Source organism: Dysidea avara, chromosome 1 (genome assembly GCF_963678975.1).
Source record: "Dysidea avara chromosome 1, odDysAvar1.4, whole genome shotgun sequence".
Lineage (NCBI taxonomy): Eukaryota > Metazoa > Porifera > Demospongiae > Dictyoceratida > Dysideidae > Dysidea > Dysidea avara.
The window spans coordinates 1,896,898-1,915,545 of NC_089272.1; the positions used below are offsets into that span (position 1 = coordinate 1,896,898).

Here is an 18,648-nt window from a genome sequence, read left to right on the forward strand (position 1 = left end):
GTGGTACCTGCAGTACATATACATATATATCTCACTGATGAAGATGTGGACATCCACAGTCCCACCATTAATACTTGAGACCTGGACCATTGGAAAAGATGCATTCTACAAGCATCATTATAATTATGTACACAAAAGACATAACACTTCAGGTTGCGGAAGCGTGCCCAGGCTATAGCTATACACTATTATGTTGAAACCCAGTTTATGTCAGAATACAACCTCTGTATTAATTAGTGTGAATGTATTTGCCACTAACATGAAATGAGTTAACAAAAATTAACTTACGCCCAATCAACTGTCTGATGACCATTCCTCCACATAGCCTCTCTCAACTTATGGGAACAAGTGTCTAGAGTGGAGGCAACCATGCAAAAAGGTAACCTGTATATCTATGGATGATGATAATAAAGCGATTTAATTGTGCTGAGTATATGTTTGTAATGCATAGGACAATTTGCCCTTTAGAATATTATTGGTATTGGTCTTAATGTTAAAATTTATAGGTTCAACATTACTTTGAGATGAATGACAACATGCATGTATACATGTCCTTTGAGCAGCCTATATAAACTCTGCAAAGTATAATGGTACGTGCGTGCAAATTGTTGATGAAATAATCCTGTTACAGTAGCACGTAATTTGTGGTGTATGCCTTTGGCTTCAAAAAACCATTGTATAGTTCTAGTTTGTTAACATTGAGAGCTCAGGATCAAGAATTTTGGAGTTGCTTAATTCAACCTGCTTGATTCCTCAATATCGTAGCCAGAAGCCTTAAACTTCTAAAGTCTGTCTGATTACCCATCTACTGTTTAATTAACGTCAATAATGCCAGAACAATAATGCTGCAATCCAGGACCTTACTCCAAATATATCTTACCTAGGGGACAAGCAGCTTGGACTGACAGACATTAATATATGCTTACAACACATAATGTGACTACAGAGATATTATGTTGTGAGAAGCTATTAGTTAGGTTGCTTAAAGCCAAATTTAAAACTAATGTGGACACAAGTGACAAAAGCACCAAACTTTCTCCACATATGTAGTACAACCTTAACTTTAATTTTTTGATATAATAGAGCGGCATAGCACCAAAAAATGAGCATTTTGTGCACTTTGTGATACAACCATGAAACTTTCCACACAATTGTGCTCCTCATGACATATGTTTTTTGATATAGAGCCATCACAGATTTGACCTTTGGTGATCTTTACAGCCATTTTTTCACTAAAAATTAATCATTTTTGTCTTTATCTCCCTGAGGCATTATTTTACACTGTTAAAACATGGTATCAAATTAAAGGAATTATCTAAGAACTATATTGACTTTTGTTGGAAGTTAGTATCTCATTCCACTACAAAGTTATGACCATTTTTATAAGTAATAAAATTCTTTGCCCTTGGGGTAATGGACAAGTAATTCATAGAATTTCATGGTTAATATAAATGATCATAACTTTGGAATGCAATCACCTATTAACTTCAAATAAAAGCTGAGTAGTTTGGTTTAGCAGCACCTTTAATTTGAAACTGTGCAAAATGATGCCTCGGGGAGATAAAGACAATTTTCAATACAAAAATGGCTGTAAAGCTCACCAAAGGTCAAATATGCGATGGCTCTATATCAAAAAAATTATGTCACAAGGTGTACAACATAATTATATGGAAAGTTTCATAATTGTATCAAAAAGTGCACAACTATCGCACTATGCTACTCTACTAATAGGATCCATCTTATTCTAAAAAGGGCCTTTCCATGAAAGCATTTATAGTTATGTAAGTAAGAATTTTTAAAATTGATAAGCCATATAAGTGCTAATTTTGCTCTATTTCATGCAAGACAACATTATGCAGGGTTGAACATTAAACCAAGACAGTAATGTTACTCTCACAAGCTATATTCAATGCAGACAAGTAAATTTTTCATTCATACTATAGTTTACAGTGTATACAGCTTTTATGATCCACAAACTGTAGAGGAATTTCTCTTCTCTATAGTTTCTCACTATGGAAATGAATATACACTGTAATATTTGTAGTAATTACTTAGTTTGTGATATATAAATGAAATACCTCTTACATAATATTGTAGTCATTCAGATGTCATAAGATGCATCATGCATCTTACAGAATTCATTTTGTGCTTGTTTGCAAAGTAGCTATAATAGCTTGATAACTTACCAGCTTATACCATGGCCAGCTCTTGTTATTTAGTATGAAAACATGTTTTATTGTTGCATGCATGACAAAAGTATTTATGTTGAAATCATATGCATGACCGCAACAGTAAGTTTCCTTCATACCATTAATCCACCAGCACAGCTGTATACCATGTAAGTTAAAATTCCTTTAGTAAATGCTCAGGTCTCAAGCTGAAATAATGCTAAAAATGTGTGATTGGAGTAGTGGATATAATGTATAGGATTTCACCAAGGTTTGTTAGAGCAAAGTGTGGTTCAAGTACAGTATGACTGTGGGATGCAGTCACCACAGATTTTTTTTCATGAATTTCCAAACAGCTTTTATTAAGCAATAGTAGAGTATAAATGACTAACTATGTATACTAAAATATAATTGCCTTGCTACCAGAGCCTGACTGGACAGATACAGTATCTCCATGGGTACATATATATCAAATAATATAGTTTAAAGATTCTTCAAACATATGATGCAATCTGATGAAGTAATTGCAATCTTAAAATCAAATCATAGCAGTGACAATAACTTTTAGTATTGATTCATCATTACCGTGAAACTTAGCAGCTAAAGATTATACACATAGATAGTTTCGGCATACTAGGTTAGAACACAGAATTGCAATTTTTCATTGATTAGGTAATCAAAAATGTAGAATTCCAACTGCACTCTCCTCAAGCATGTACTGTACGTATTTTGACAGATGGAATCTTTAGATTAGCTTGCTCTGAAGTGTACAATTTCCAGCCTGGGGGCACATATCTAGGAGTGCTTACCCCCTCAGAATGACCATGTACTTGCTTATACGTAGGAAAAGCTAGTAGAGTACATGTTTGCTAATGATACAACAATACAACAATACAATAGAAAGGTAAAGATAGCAAGGAAAAGAACTAAGCTCTAATCAGTGCTGCATGGCCAAACTTATATTTGCAGGACTAATTTATTGAATGTGGGAATTTGAAAGACTAGAACAGTAGAACAGTCAACATCTATAAAGTTTTGCTGCACAGTGATAAAATTACCATGACCACTGTGCTAGTTGAACTCTTCTTTGCATGTGATTTCAGCACAGCTAGCTATCTTACCCAATTGCGCCAAACGTATCACAGTTGGATTTCTCTGTGGGGCACAACACAGCCTAGGGATACTTGTGCATGGTGGTGGTCTGGTGGATCATTGCATGCTTTAAGTGATTGTGGTTCAAGTGAATATAAAAGGCTGGGTGGAGATGTGCTTATCTTTGTGTTACATGAGGCAACAGTACTGTCCAATTGCTCTATTATGAATAAAACACAATAACATAGACATGTGTTAATAAATATTTAAATGTAATGACATAATTAATAATTTAATGACATAACTTACAATATAATGTCACTTGAAATACTATAGACTATTTTAAAGTTTCAATCAAGACACACGGTAGTTTGTCGTGCGGCCCAAGAAGCCGGCGCGTAACACCCGTGAGTATATTGACAGGAAGAAAGAAAACGCAATTTTCGCACCTCCGTAGCTCTGTGCTGCCTTGATGAAACAAGACGATTTTTGCTATGGACACTCCCTCCAACGTCAGCACCCCACATTCCAAATTTGAGCGAAATCGCTTCAAGCGTTCCCGAGATATGCGACTTCAAAAATTGACTTGGTTTCTTCGGTTTTTTTTCTTCTTATTTTTCTTCCTCTTTTCGCACACTTACAAAAACTGCTATAAAACGCGAACGCCATATCCGATCGCCTTGAAATTTGGCACACAGAAGGAGGGTATAAAGGTGCATCTCTGTACTAACTTTGGTTGGAATACGATAAACAGGCAAAGAGTTATGAGCGATTATTCACGAAATATAACACCAATATGTTGTCACGCCTACAGGATAAACCGCGTATGGGAAGAAGCTGAAAATCGGTGGGTGAATAGGTTAACTATTGAACCTCAAACCTTATGTGGTTTGAAAGAAATCGAGCTAAAAACCAGGAAGATACAGCGAAAAAACCAACAGTGTGTAACAATTACGCAATCGAGATTAGCTAATAAAAAACGACTGCTTGCCACGCCTACCAGATAAATCGCTTGGGGTAGTGCTTTGAAAATCGCTGTACAGATGGAGTTATCATCTTAGAAAGGCTCTTCAATGGTGTAGAAGAATCAGACTTAAAGCCACGGAGTTATAACACGAAATCCAACTTGGTGTAGCAAGTGCAAGATCGAGATACTCTAATAGAGCAGTCATCCTAATAGAGCAGTCACCTGAAGAGAATTCAAGAGATCAGCTAGAAACAAGTAACCTGTATAGAGATCAGCTACAAACAAGTCACCCTGTAGAGAGATCAGCCACAAACAATTCACCCTGTAGAGAGATCAGCTAGAAGTAGTTACCTTGTAGGGAATTCATGCAACTATAGAAAGAGATAATTCAGCTAGAAGAAATCACCTTGTAGAGTTCAGCTACAAAGAAACCACAATGTAGAGAGTTCAGCTACAAACAAATCGCCCTGTAGAGAGATCAGCTAGAAGAAGTTGTTACCTTGTAGAGAGTTCAGCTACAAAGAAACCATCATGTAGAGAGTTCAGCTGCAAACAAATCACCTGTAGAGAGTTCAGCTAGGAGAAGTTTCCTTGTAGAGAGTTCAGTTACAAAGAAACCACCATGTAGAGAATTCGTTTACAAACTAGTGAACCTGTAGAGACATCAGCTAGAAGAAGTTACCTTGTAAAGAGTTCAGCTACATAGAAACCATTCTGTAAAGAGCTCAGCTGCAAACAAATCACCTGTACAGAATTCAGTTACAAACAAATCACCCTATAGAAAGATCAGCTAGAAGAAATTACCTTGTAGAGAGTTCAGTTACAAAGAAACCACCATGTAGAGAATTCATTTACAAACTAGTGACCCTGTAGAGACATCAGCTAGAAGAAGTTACCTTGTAAAGAGTTCAGCTACATAGAAACCATTCTGTAAAGAGCTCAGCTGCAAACAAATCACCTGTACAGAATTCAGTTACAAACAAATCACCCTGTAGAGACATCAGCTAGAAGAAGTTACCTTGTAAAGAGTTCAGTTACAAAGAAACCATTCTGTAAAGAGCTCAGCTGCAAAAAAATCACCTGTACAGAATTCCACTACAAACAAATCACCCTATAGAAAGATCAGCTAGAAGAAGTTACCTTGTAGAGAGTTCAGTTACAAAGAAACCACCATGTAGAGAATTAATTTACAAACTAGTGACCCTGTAGAGACATCAGCTAGAAGAAGTTACCTTGTAAAGAGTTCAGCTACATAGAAATCATTCTGTAAAGAGCTCAGCTGCAAACAAATCACCTGTACAAAATTCAGTTACAAACAAATCACCCTGTAGAGAGATCAACTAGAAGAAGTTACCTTGTAGAGAGTTCAGTTACAAAGAAACCACCATGTAGAAAGTTCAGCTACAAACTAGTGACCTTGTGGAGACATCAGCTAGAAGAAGCTACCTTGTAGAGAGTTCAGCTACAAAGAAACCATTCTGTAAAGAACTCAGCTGCAAACAAATCACCTGTACAGAATTCAGCTACAAACAAATCACCCTGTAGAGAGATCAGCTAGAAGAAGTCACCTTGTAGAGAGTTCAGCTACAAAGAAACCACCATGTAGGGAGTTCAGCTGGAAGAAGTTACCTTGTAGAGAGTTCAGCTACAAAGAAACCATCATGAAGAGAGTTCAGCTACAAACAGATCTCCCTGTAGAGAGTTCAGTTAGAAGAAGTTACCTTGTAGAGAGTTCAGCTACAAAGAAACCATTCTGTAAAGAGCTCAGCTGCAAACAAATCACCTGTACAGAATTCAGCTACAAACAAATCACCCTGTAGAGAGATCAGCTAGAAGAAGTTACCTTGTAGAGAGTTCAGCTACAAATTTAAAGAAACCATCATGTGGAGAGTTCAGCTGCAAGCAAATCACCTGTAGAGAGTTCAGCTGCAAAGAAACCACCATGTAGGGAGTTCAGCTAGAAGAAGTTACCTTGTAGAGAGTTCAGCTACAAAGAAACCATCATGAAGAGAGTTCAGCTGCAAACAAATCTCCCTGTAGAGAGTTCAGTTAGAAGAAGTTACCTTGTAGAGAGTTCAGCTACAAAGAAACCATCATGAAGAGAGTTCAGCTAGAAGAAGTTACCTTGTAGAGAGTTCAGCTACAAAGAAACCACCATGTAGGGAGTTCAGCTAGAAGAAGTTACCTTGTAGAGAATTCAGCTACAAAGAAACCATCATGAAGAGAGTTCAGCTGCAAACAAATCACCCTGTAGATAGATCAGCTAGAAGAAGTCACCTTGTAGAGGTATGTTCCTGAACCATTTTTGGCAGGTTTTGATAAACCCATCCCACATAATGCCAATGTTGGCAATAATGGGGTTACGAATTATTGCCAAATTTGACAAAAAAAGGTCCTGCCAAATTTGGGCTTAAAAGAGCCAGTTTTGGAAGTTTGGTAACTTTTACATTAATTCTGTTGTAACAACTTGAAGTTGCATTTCGTAAATTGCCAACAATGGCAAAATAAAATTCTTTACATTGCCAGACTTTGCTTTTAAGGGTGTTCCAACTTTGGCAATAACCCAAAAGCTGCAAAATATGGAACCCAATAGATTGACAAAAATGGCAACATGTTGGATCTACATTTGGCAAAATATGGACAATGCTAAATTTACCAACATCTGGGATAGCCTAATTTTGCCACAATTGGCAAAAATATGATACCGAATGTTGCCAAAACTGGCAAAAAGCAGGTTTATCAAAACCTGCCAAAATTGGCTGTTGAACATACCTGCCTTGTAGAGAGTTCAGCTACAAAGAAACCACCATGTAGGGAGTTCAGCTAGAAGAAGTTACCTTGTAGAGAATTCAGCTACAAAGAAACCATCATGAAGAGAGTTCAGCTGCAAACAAATCTCCCTGTAGAGAGTTCAGCTAGAAGAAGTTACCTTGTAGAGAGTTCAGCTACAAAGAAACCATTCTGTAAAGTGCTCAGCTGCAAACAAATTACCTGTATAAAATTCAGCTACAAACAAATCACCCTGTAGAGAGATCAGCTGGAAGAAATTACCTTGTAGAGAGTTCAGCTACAAAGAAACCACCATGTAGAGAGTTCAACTGCAAAGAAATCACCCTGTAGAAAATTCTGTCACAAGCAAATTGCCCTGTAGAAAGATCAGTTAGAAGAAGTTATCTTGTAGAGAATTCAGCTACAAAGAAACCACCATGTAGAGAGTTCAGCTAGAAGAAATTACCTTGTAGAGAGTTCAGCTACAAAGAAACCATCATCTAGATAGTTCAGCTGCAAACAAATCACCTGTAGAGCGTTCAGCTACAAACAAATCTCCCTGTAGAGAGATCAGTTAGAAGAAGTTACCTTGTAGAGAGTTCAGCTACAAAGAAACCATTCTGTAAAGAGCTCAGCAGCAAAAAAATCACCTGTACAGAATTCAGCTACAAATAAATCACCCTGTAGAGAGAACAGCTAGAAGAAGTTACCTTTTTGATAGTTCAGCTACAAACAAATCACCCTGTAGAGAGATCAGCTAGAAGAAGTTACCTTGAAGAGTGTTCAGTTACAAAGAAACCACCATAAACAGTTCTGTAATAAATATATGTATTATATATATAATTTGTACATTTACTGATAAAATCAGAGATATTTAAGGTACATCTGCTTCATCTTTTCTTCTTCCTGTGGTAAAGAAAAAAAGATAGGTTAAAAAAGTCCCAAAGCAGGCCATAGGCCGGCTTTGGGGTATACAAATACAAAAAGAAGTGAAATCTAATCCAAAACAGCCAAGCTGTAAAAAAAGTGAGCGGAAGCGGCACCAAAATTCACCTGAATTGTCGTTATTAAAATTTTTACCATTAACCTACCATCACAGCCATTTCTAGGCCGCCACCTTGGATTTCACATCTTTTTTCACAATAGCCTTTTTGAGGGCCGCACACTTTTTTTACAGCTTGGCTGTTTTGGATTAGATTACTATTTACACCACCAAAATTGCAAAAAGGCATATTTCTGAGCCTTGAATGGCTTCCCAGTAGGCATGCCTGAGGTGGATCCTATCAAAAATCTTAATCTAATGTGGTAAGGAACTCACAGAAAAAATTTGGTGCTTTTGTCAGTTGTGTCCACATTTTTTTCTAAGCCACCTAACTATATAATATGACACCCACAAAGATACAGTATTTCAAATTACAAGCATACATAGCGACCACAACATCAATTACTGGCAGGCAAAGTAGCCACCTTACCTCATCAGTTTCAGCTGTGTTCTACCCATCACACAGATGTATGCATGGAGCTTGAGAAGAGTGCACAAAACAAGTCTAACCAATTTGCTCACTTTAACTGCATAGCTACAGTGGAGCAAATATTCTAGCCAGCTATTACTTCATTCTTACATAACATCCAACACATGAAACCACTTGATGTGCCACCCACAAATGAACTCATTTGTGTTAGAAGATAAAATCATTGGACATAATGAAGAACAAAAAGCAGTTACGTACAGAGTTACAGTACATAACAAGTCAATGATGCATGCATTGTGTCTCTTATGCAAAACAATGTGTATAATATGTCATATAATTATAAGCAGGGACATAATATTATATGTTTGCCTGAAGACATGAGTAGTCAATCAGTAACCAGTGAGTGTTACAATCAATTGTTATGTGCAAAATATTGTAAAATATTTAGTATTTGGAAGTGTTCTAGTTTACATACTATTGAGGATGATTTGTGTATTGGTGATAGTGATGATCTGAACTGATTTTTGTGAGTGTTCTACAGAATCATGACCCTAAATTAATGTGCTGTATAAATAGAAGACAGCCAATACTCAGTACAGAAATGTGAAGTTGAGATGTCTGCATGCAATGACTGTTCTATTAGAGTGTTTTGTTGGTTAAAGGGTGGGGAAGTGCCAATCCTTATTTGTGTACATTATATTATATGTTCAAGCGCTGTAAATGACTCTGATGCGTGTAATTAAAAGGGGGAGGTATACACTTGCTAACTCTTGTACACCCCCTGGATCCACCTAGCCTTTGGTCTGCCAGCAAATTTGAAACAAACTGTGTGTGGTTGTATTTTACTTAGTAAGCATTAGGCAATAAAAAGATGAAACTGTATGACTGGAACAAGACACACTAGATGTGGTACGGAGTCTATTAAAACTGAAAATCATAAAGCAAAAATGGACCAATCAAGACACAATGCATAAGGTTGCTGGCCTTTACTAGACTATGGAATAGTACCATGCAAGGTTGCCAGCCTCAAATCCTTAAGTCCCTAGTCAACTGCAGCTAATCCTTCAGTCATCCCTAAGTCCCAAAGTTGCCAGCCTCAAATCTGCTGGACACATAATACATATAATAATATTATATAATATGTACCTCATAGCATATACCATTCCTAAAGTATTTTTATCTATAAAATTGCAATATAGCCATTATAGACAACCAAGTTGCTTTTTATAGATTGAATTTCCCATTTCATACATTTTCTAAACTGATGCAGACAGGCAGACATTATTTATTGTTTATTTATACAATAATGCAAATCGTGAATAATTCATGAGTAGGGACCCGCCTATTATGCTCAAATTATGCCCAATTATTTATGCCTCAGTTCTCATGCTCTGCTAATAATTTCCAATTTATGGATAAATAGTAAGTGGCTGAAGCACAAACTTACTTGTCAAAATGCATATCACAGAAAAGATCGATATACTCTAATAGAACAGTCAGCTATATGATTGTTCTATTAGAGTATATCGATCTTTCTGTGATAGCTATTTTGATAAGCAACTATTACACAAATATTCTACCTATTGTGCTAGCATTATGCTCAATGCTTTCAGACACCTATTATGCTCATAATTATGCCAGCATAATTGGCGGGTCCCTATTCATGAGGCAGAAATAGAGAAACTAGATCAACACACTGGTGAAAATGAGAAACTAGATCAACCTAAGAGAACAGATTTCATTAAAATTCATTGTAAAATGGACCATGTGTGAGCTGAACTGAACTGGTTCTTTGTTGTTTTGATCATCTTTATGTTTCTTTTGAAAAGCTATTACTTAAACAACTATTTGTAGCAAACTATATAGATCATTTTAGCTAGATCATTTCATGACAAAATGCATGACTAGTTACTTGAATCTTGTAGAACGCACTATATACTTTATTGCAAAAGAATTTAGCACCTCTTAAGATCCAATGAGGAAGGTATAAGTGGTGCTCTAATCAGCTAGAAATGGAGAAAACAGCCAATCGAAACTGTAGAAATTTAAAACACTTTTCCTTTGAAAGAGATCTTTGAAAGAGATCTCTTATAAATAGAGGCAAATTATAATGTTTATCACTTTTACCTTGATTATCACTCCAATTACAAATTGAGTTATCAGGTAACCAGTGCAAGATTCAGGATCAGTTATAAAGATTGCAACCACTGCAGTATGACCAAGTATCTATAATACTGTCTATTATGGACTCTAATTATATCAGTAGGCAGTTGCATCTCACACTTGTTAATAGACCAACACAAAGAGGTTTTCTAGTTGAAAATGGATGTAGGATTCTAATGGGTACAATGTGCCTACACAAATCAGACTAAAATGGCATTCAAATCTGTTGTATATTTCAACCCTGGCCACTGTGTAACTTTCCTTGGTAAAGTAACTCTCCGACAATATATTTTAAGACTTGCTAAATATTTTCTACAAGTTGTGTATATATACCCAGAGAAAACAGTGAGTATATGGCATCCATGACTGGTCTATGACTAACAGAGTCAATGTTAGTGTGCTATATAGTATGGCAATCCATCACAGTGCTCATTGCTAGTTTTGTACTTCATGGCCATGCACAAATCTAGTTGCAGTTGGGCTACAATCTTTAAAAACTACACTGGGTAACAGTGAGTTTAAGACTTCCAAGAAGACTTCGCTTGAAAACTTTAAAAGATGACACAACATAGAACAGTCTACTGTAAGTCTGTGGTGAAACAGCAGACATCAAAGGATACTGTGAAAATTTGGCATGAAAGAATCAGCCATATAATGTAGAGGATATTTGAGGAATGGGATGTTTTTAGACGAAAACTCTTGCAGCAAATGCAAAGATGGAAAGAAACCCAAGAGAGATTGACACCACCTTCATTGCCAATGCTGCAGGGGGTTAAGAAATTCCTACTGTCATAGGTTGTGTCACTACTTTAAATGGAGCTGCAAATAGTTTGAATGTAATAAAAGAAAACTTGTCCAAATTCTAGGAAAACTCACATGGGATCCTACTGGGAAGACAAAACATCAAGAAGCCATTGGGGTGCCTTATTTGCCCAGTCTAAAGCATATGCAGCAGGCATCAAATTAGCAAAGATTTGTACTGAGTATTTAATACTTATACTTCTTGTAGCTAATCCTTGTTTAGTTACTTGTGAGATGATCACGCATTTCAATCATTGAGGGGGTGGTGGTTGTTGCATGCAAGGTTGCAAGAAGCTAGTCTGGCAGCGCCCGCACCATGTCACAAATCAACATCAACTGCATCATATCATATGACTGTCATGAAACAGCTTAATTTTGCAATTGTGCCAAATTACACTATACGTGAAACTTATATTTTTAATTTATTTTATTATTAATTAGCAAAGCCCACTAGGGACAACATGCTAATGTGCACTACAAATCACAAATTGTTTAGCTTATCTATAATGTTCCCAAAAGTGTCGAGGTTAAGTATGTCAATTAATGTTGTCAATTTTCAAGTTGTTCCAATCAATAATAGTTTTTGACAGAAAAGGATACTTGTATAAGTCAATTCAGGATTGCAGCTGTGCAAATTTGAGGGGATTATTGATACGAGTATATGATACAGGGGTTGGCTGAGGTAAACAATGATTTGGTAGCACCAGTAAGTTTCTCACAATCTTGAATGGTAAAATAAGTCTAGAATTGCTTCTACATATCCCTGCCTATAACTGTAGAGATTAAGTACAGTGAAAACCTGTACTGTACACCATTTCAATTAAAGTGGATTTGTCTGGATAAGTGAATGCCATTCATTTATAGAGTTCTGTTCAACTACTCTAATAGAGCATACAGTAAATGTCAAAATACTCTAATAGATCAGTCATTTGTACTGTTTGAATAATCAATGATCGAGTGTCCAGATATTGAGCACCTACTGTACATTACATGGAAGTCCTCTAAGATGGACATGAGGAATTTATTTTGGTCCTTTACATAGAGGTGTCCTCAGTTAACAATATTACAGGTTATCTGATCCTTTGTCTATAATTCAGGGATGTTTTTAAAGAGGGGTTAGTGGAATGGAGTCATTTCATCATGACAAATACAGTTACTATCTGACAGCACTTGCAGTGTCAATTTCTGCTGTATGAACTGGTTTCATTGCAATAAATTCACTAAAATACTACACATGGCAGAGTGCATGCAATAATTTTGGATACTACTTTTACAAGACAGTTAAGCAACCAAAAGGACAGTATAGCAGGAATCCATAACAATGCTTGTGGGTCTGATACACAACATACAAACAGGAATGAATTTAGGAAGAGGGGAGTTATTTTGCAGTGACATATATAATATATATATATATATATATATATCCGTAGTATGGGCATGTCACAAAAAAAAGAGAGTGCAGAGTTGGCTGCACTCTTTGAAAGCTGGGGGACACTATATTAGTATTAAAGATGCTTCAAACTTCATTGAAATTAAAAAAATGTATATGTAAAGGGAGGAATTTCAGCATGAAGAAATCTGTAGTTGAAATCAAAAATATCCCATATTTAGTTGTCATGGTTATCAAAAGCATTAACAAAAGAATTTATGCTTTCATGGATCAGTGCTTAGAATTTCAACTTTGATTCAGTAGGATGCTCTTGAGATAATAATGTACTGAGCAAGATGATGTTGATATCCACTTCCCTCTCCTTGTACCAGGACAGGTAAGTTAGTTAAGTGTTCTATTATAGTGTATCAGTATAGCTCCTTGCTCTCTCCAAAATTATATTTGTAGCTCAGTAGCACATAATGATAGCTTGATTGTTATCTGATAGACATGCCATTTACTCTCACAAATATCAGACATCAGCTCAGACATTTATTTATAGTTTTTTTTTCATTCACCATACATGGAATACAACACATAAACAGAGTCATGATAACACAGACAATACAATGGATAGGAGATCAGTTCTTCATGTGGTCTACACTGTAGGGTACTCCACTGGAACATCTCGGCAATAACTACAGCAATTATATATGACCAACACTAAATAATCATGCACACACACGCACACACACACACATGCACATACACTAGTGTTATCAAAAAAATATTTACTGGTTTTGCCTGTCAAGCTGATTATTGGCTCAGAAGCCTTTAAACCAGTTTTGTCCACCCACTTGGTAAACCATAAATTACCCCTGCTGACAACTGTTAAGGTGGCAGTTACCTCACAATTTCCAGTTTGAAGGATATTTTTGAACTTCAGCTGTGAACACATTTGGGTAGTTATGCTAAAGCAAATACCACTACAACGTAAACCAGCTCTTCCTCTATCTACATGCTGATTTGTACAATGAACAACGATGCTATAGAGCTAATTGTAAGAACATGCGAAAACACTAAAAGCTTATGGCAAAGTTAAATGTGAAATCTATTCTATAGCAGCATAAGCTGAGCACAATCAACACAACTTCAGCCTACAGTATGTCAGGCTGAAACACAGCTATGGGATTTTGAAGTCATTTTGGCCACCACAAAGGGACCTAAAACCTGCTGTAACATCAACAGGCAGCCCAATTTTTTTTTCTTGACATGCGGTCCTGCTACAAATACCAATGGCTTATTTTTCAAAGATCTCCCTCACTCGTATACAAGAAAAAAAAAGTTGTACTAACACTTTAGCATACCATACTATAACCACAAATGACGTATGCCACTAAAGTTTTGCACGAAGCACCCGAATCCCCATGAACAAAGGTTCCAAACTACTCTACTTACTTTAGTGAATGTCTTCTTTAATAATACTCACACAATAGTAACTAATTACTTCTTGTTACAGGGAAATGGGCCTTTAGCACATGCAACTTCCATTTTAATTATTACAAACAGACACTAATCTGAATTTTTATGGCAGGACGTATGGCCTTGCTTCAAAACCACACAACTTTTAGGTAACCACAACTTCCAGGTAACCGCCACTTTAACATCACAACATGACCTCAAGGTGTAAATATGTGATTGTAAAAATTGTTATTGTAAGGCAGGATGTTGATGGTTATTGAGTACCATTATGTATTCACCTTCCAATAACCAGTTTCAGCAGGTCCACATGACTCCACATATGACAATAACACACACACACACACACACACACACACACACACACACACACATACACACACACACACACACACACACACACACACACACACACACACACACACACACACACACACACACACTACTCATACACATACTACATACATTATGCTACACGTGCATACTACACATGCACACCACACTATACACACATGTATGTACACACACACTATATACACATGTGTACCACACACACACTACACACACACACTACACACACACCTCATATCACCCTTTCATTACTTAGCAATCTTTTAATATCCTGAGTAGCAGCAGCAATATCACTAATTTCACTCAAAACCTCCACCAGAGTGCTCCAATTCTTCGGTTCTACTCCAGTGTTACCAGTAAACCAGTCCTCAAGTAGAGTGATGCAACACTGACGGGGGTCCCCCCTGCACTGGCGGTCAATCTCCCGGGTAGACACAATGGGATACTCCAGGTAAGCAGCTACAGTGTCCCAGTATGCTGATATTCTTGGAGCCACTATCCCAGTGATAAGCTTTCTGTTGATAGTATCTTGGGCTGTAGTGAAATAGTAAGAATACCAGCTGAACATACAATGCTGCTGCAGTGTACTGTATGTACAACAGGTTGAATTTGTGCTATTTCTATACACTACTAGATAAGCGAGTCCAACACATGCATGCACCCATACCACCACGTCTAAATGATATTTTCAGATTTAAAAAAAATCAACATTCAAAGTGGTTGATGTTTTGCTCAGTTATCATTTTCCTCAGCACTACTATCAAACAGCTCAACTCCTTTAGGTGTACACATCGTACACGCCAGCTGTGAAAAAAATACCAATGGGTTTGGGAAAAATTGTGTGTTTAGATTGAGGTACCCATTAGTTTTGATTACAGGTACTCGTTGATTCACAGATTATATACAATGGCACTTTTAGCATGTAAATCACACGGGAGTATATAAACAGTGGAATGGACTACTGGAATGGTGGAATACTGGAATGGTAGAATGGAATTTTTTTAAGTTCAATATCAGTTTTTACATCCAAATAAGTACAACTCCTCCCCTTAAGTAAGCAAATTAATAGGATTCCCCTTAAAGTCAGCTTTTTTTAGCATAATTCACCTCACCATAGACAAAGTTTACCAATATAATGTACAGTTATCACAATAGCAGTTTATTGGGAAACCAAGAAGACCCTTGACTTAACTTGTTCCCAAATGATAAAAAGTTAGCTAGCTAGCTGATTACATGTATGCACTGTAAAAGTACATTCACTGTATAATGAAGTATTTATTTATTAACAACTTTACCAGTTAGGCACTGGAGGGCGAACACGGAAGGCAGAGCCTGTACGAGGTGTTTACCACTAACCTAAGTGAAGATCTTTGGGTAAAGTGAAATGGGACTATCTTGTAAGTGTTTACAATAAGCCTTTTCCACAAATATTTCAGAAAACAAACTTTTAGCCAAAGTTCGTTGTTACAGTGCCACATTACATACAGAACTGAGCCTTCAGTTAATTTCAGACAAGTAATAAAGTATTGAGTTATAAGTCATACAAGTGTTGTGGTGAGGAAAAGTATGCTAAATGAGCTGACTTCAATGGAAAATCCCATTTATTTGCTTACTTAAGGGGAGGAGTTGTACTTATTTGGATGTAAAAATGATATTGAACTTTAAAAAATTTCATTCCACCATTCCAGTAGTCTATTCCACTGTTTATACACTCCCTAAATCACACCCGACATGTAACTGGTCTGGCCATGTGAGACAAGTACCAAAGTGTAAGTTTGTTTCTTCAAGTTTAATGTTGCTCTTTTAACTGATAACAGAACACTTAGATACAGAAAGAAGATAATCTCTTCCAATAGTGAGATATGGTCTGCTATGTGATGGGATATAGACTGTGCCCACGTCCCAGTTCTAACAGCCCTGGTCACTTTTGAAGAGGCTGTGGAATGCACATTTCGAGTTGGACATGCCCAATGGTTTATATGAAGTAACAAAGTGTCTATAACTCCAGCAGCCAGAGACAGTTTGCCATTGCCATGGAAACAATTAGGTTGGAGGTAGAGTTAGCACAAACAAATGATTATGAGTACATTAGAAATGGAAGGTAAGGTGGTTATTGTGATGGTGGGTGTTAGCTGTCTGAGCTAGAGATAAGGTTCTCATAATAGAAGAGTACAAGATAGTGTATAGTAGCACACTGCATAGTTTGTACATGTAAACCACCAACACAGGAGGTTTTCAACTGTGGAAAGTGAGAGAGCTATACCGTAACAAATATTCTGAGCTTTAACCACAACACATGCAACATGGAGGTGTTATACAGGCTCCTGCTGTACAACCGCAGTCAAACAAAGTCAACAGTCAAGGCCATAAAATCACTTTATAGTAGGTCAAGTGTCAAGATGAGACGAAGAGTTCAAATCCACAATGAAAACTATACATATTTAAGACAAAGTTTATGGAATCATACACATAGGCGGCGGAAAGGGGGGGGCTAGGGGGCTAAAGCCCCCCTTCGGTCTGCTGAGGGGGGCTTAGCCCCCCCTCAGAATGATATCATACCGAAATTATCTTTCTTGAAGACCGTGATAAAGATCGAGATACTCTAATAGAGCAGTCACTCTAATAAACTAGTCAGTGTGTAGCGAGCTATGTAAGGATTTTTATGTAGTTTATCAGCTAGAAATGGTAGCTGGTGAGGTGGAAAACTCTTGTCAGTTGGTTGTGACCTTTTTTTTTTTTTTTTTTTTTTGGTCTCACCTTACCAAACTATAGAAATAAGTCTGGGTCAGCCCAGCGGAGCCCCCCCTCATATCAACTACTTCCTCCGCTGCTGATCATACACAACTCACAAGATGTCAGGATCTCCAAAAATTGACACAAAGTTCCAGCAGACTGATTGTAATGATGTTTCTTCCATAGCTGTTGGTAGCATGCACCAAGAAATTATTGTACTAAGTTACAAGCACAAGCGTGCAATGGAAAATTTATAGAGAATAAAGCAATGGTTAAAACTTCAAGAAGAACACTTAAGTCACAAAGTGCAGTAACGACTCACTTGAGTCCCTCTACTTCCTACAGTTGAATTCAGATTGGTTGACCACCAAACACTCCATACTTGAAAGTATAGCCAATAGCACAGCTAACTGTAGCCTGACAAGTTTATTTTCATAAATGTGATGATTTGAGTATTTGAATTTCAACGTGACGTTATCACGACATCAATTTTCACACCACTGCATAGCAAAAAAATTAATGGTGTTCACTTTTTGAATATGCCACTTATCATGCCAGATTTGCACAGTTGATGTTTGTAGAAACTACATGTACATGCACAATTGAACACTAAGTGATAAGAGTAGTTCAATTGTAATTTCTCTTAGAATATGTACTTATATTTAAATAGTATCAAAACTACTTGCATTGTATTTAAGTACATGTTCTTGAAAGTCATAATGTACTTGTATACCTCTTAGTTTATTAATTTAAAAATGAAGTAGGGATCTATGCAATAAAAGCACCCAGTAACAGTACACAACAGCTCACCAGCAGGTTTGGGTTGTTCAGTGACTTCAACATGTCTATTGCTCTCTGTTCTCAATGGCTCTGGTTCCTTAGTAGCGGCTGGCTTGGTAACATGAGGGCTATCCATCTCGTCGATATTGCTCGCAGTATTGACAATTCTTTGTTCTATTTCTGTCGCCAATTGAGCACACTTGTCGTTTTTCTTCATACACAGTAGCAGCTTGTGGAAAATTTGCTCGTCTCCTTTGGACAGTGGTTTTTGTACGTGCATCTCCAGGAGATACTCGGCACTCTCGCGAGCGTTCCTAGCCGCATTAGAAACCGGCACCTTCTGTGTTTCCTCCATGGTCAACACTTGCTGCTGTACCAAACTAACTACCAAGTCATCGTATGGGATGGAGTGACATAATCTCTCATAATAGTCAGTGAAAATTTCTTCTAATGGGTTGTTAGACATGGTCACTGGACTTTTCTAAACCACAATCGAAACTTTAT

General features: G+C 37.0%; 1 protein-coding gene across 1 annotated transcript; it reads right to left on the reverse strand.

The window, feature by feature from the left end:
* Positions 1–13,340: 13,340 nt before the first annotated feature.
* On the reverse strand, positions 13,341–18,648 carry LOC136252423 (uncharacterized). Its single transcript, XM_066044855.1, has 3 exons — positions 18,175–18,648; positions 14,863–15,165; positions 13,341–13,499 (listed from the first exon to the last, which is right to left on the reverse strand). The coding sequence occupies exons 1-2, from the start codon at positions 18,608–18,610 to the stop codon at positions 14,864–14,866; spliced, it is 738 nt and encodes a 245-aa protein (XP_065900927.1). The 5' UTR covers positions 18,611–18,648; the 3' UTR covers positions 13,341–13,499; position 14,863.

What these genes read in the sequence shown, in the direction of transcription:
- LOC136252423 (XM_066044855.1), bottom strand. Translation starts at nt 18,610, where the DNA reads ATGTCTAACAACCCATTAGAAGAAATTTTCACTGACTATTATGAGAGA. An exon ending in TGAACAACCCAAACCTGCTG is followed by an intron (nt 15,166 to 18,174) that starts GTGAGCTGTTGT and finishes ATTTCACTACAG; the next exon opens with CCCAAGATACTATCAACAGA.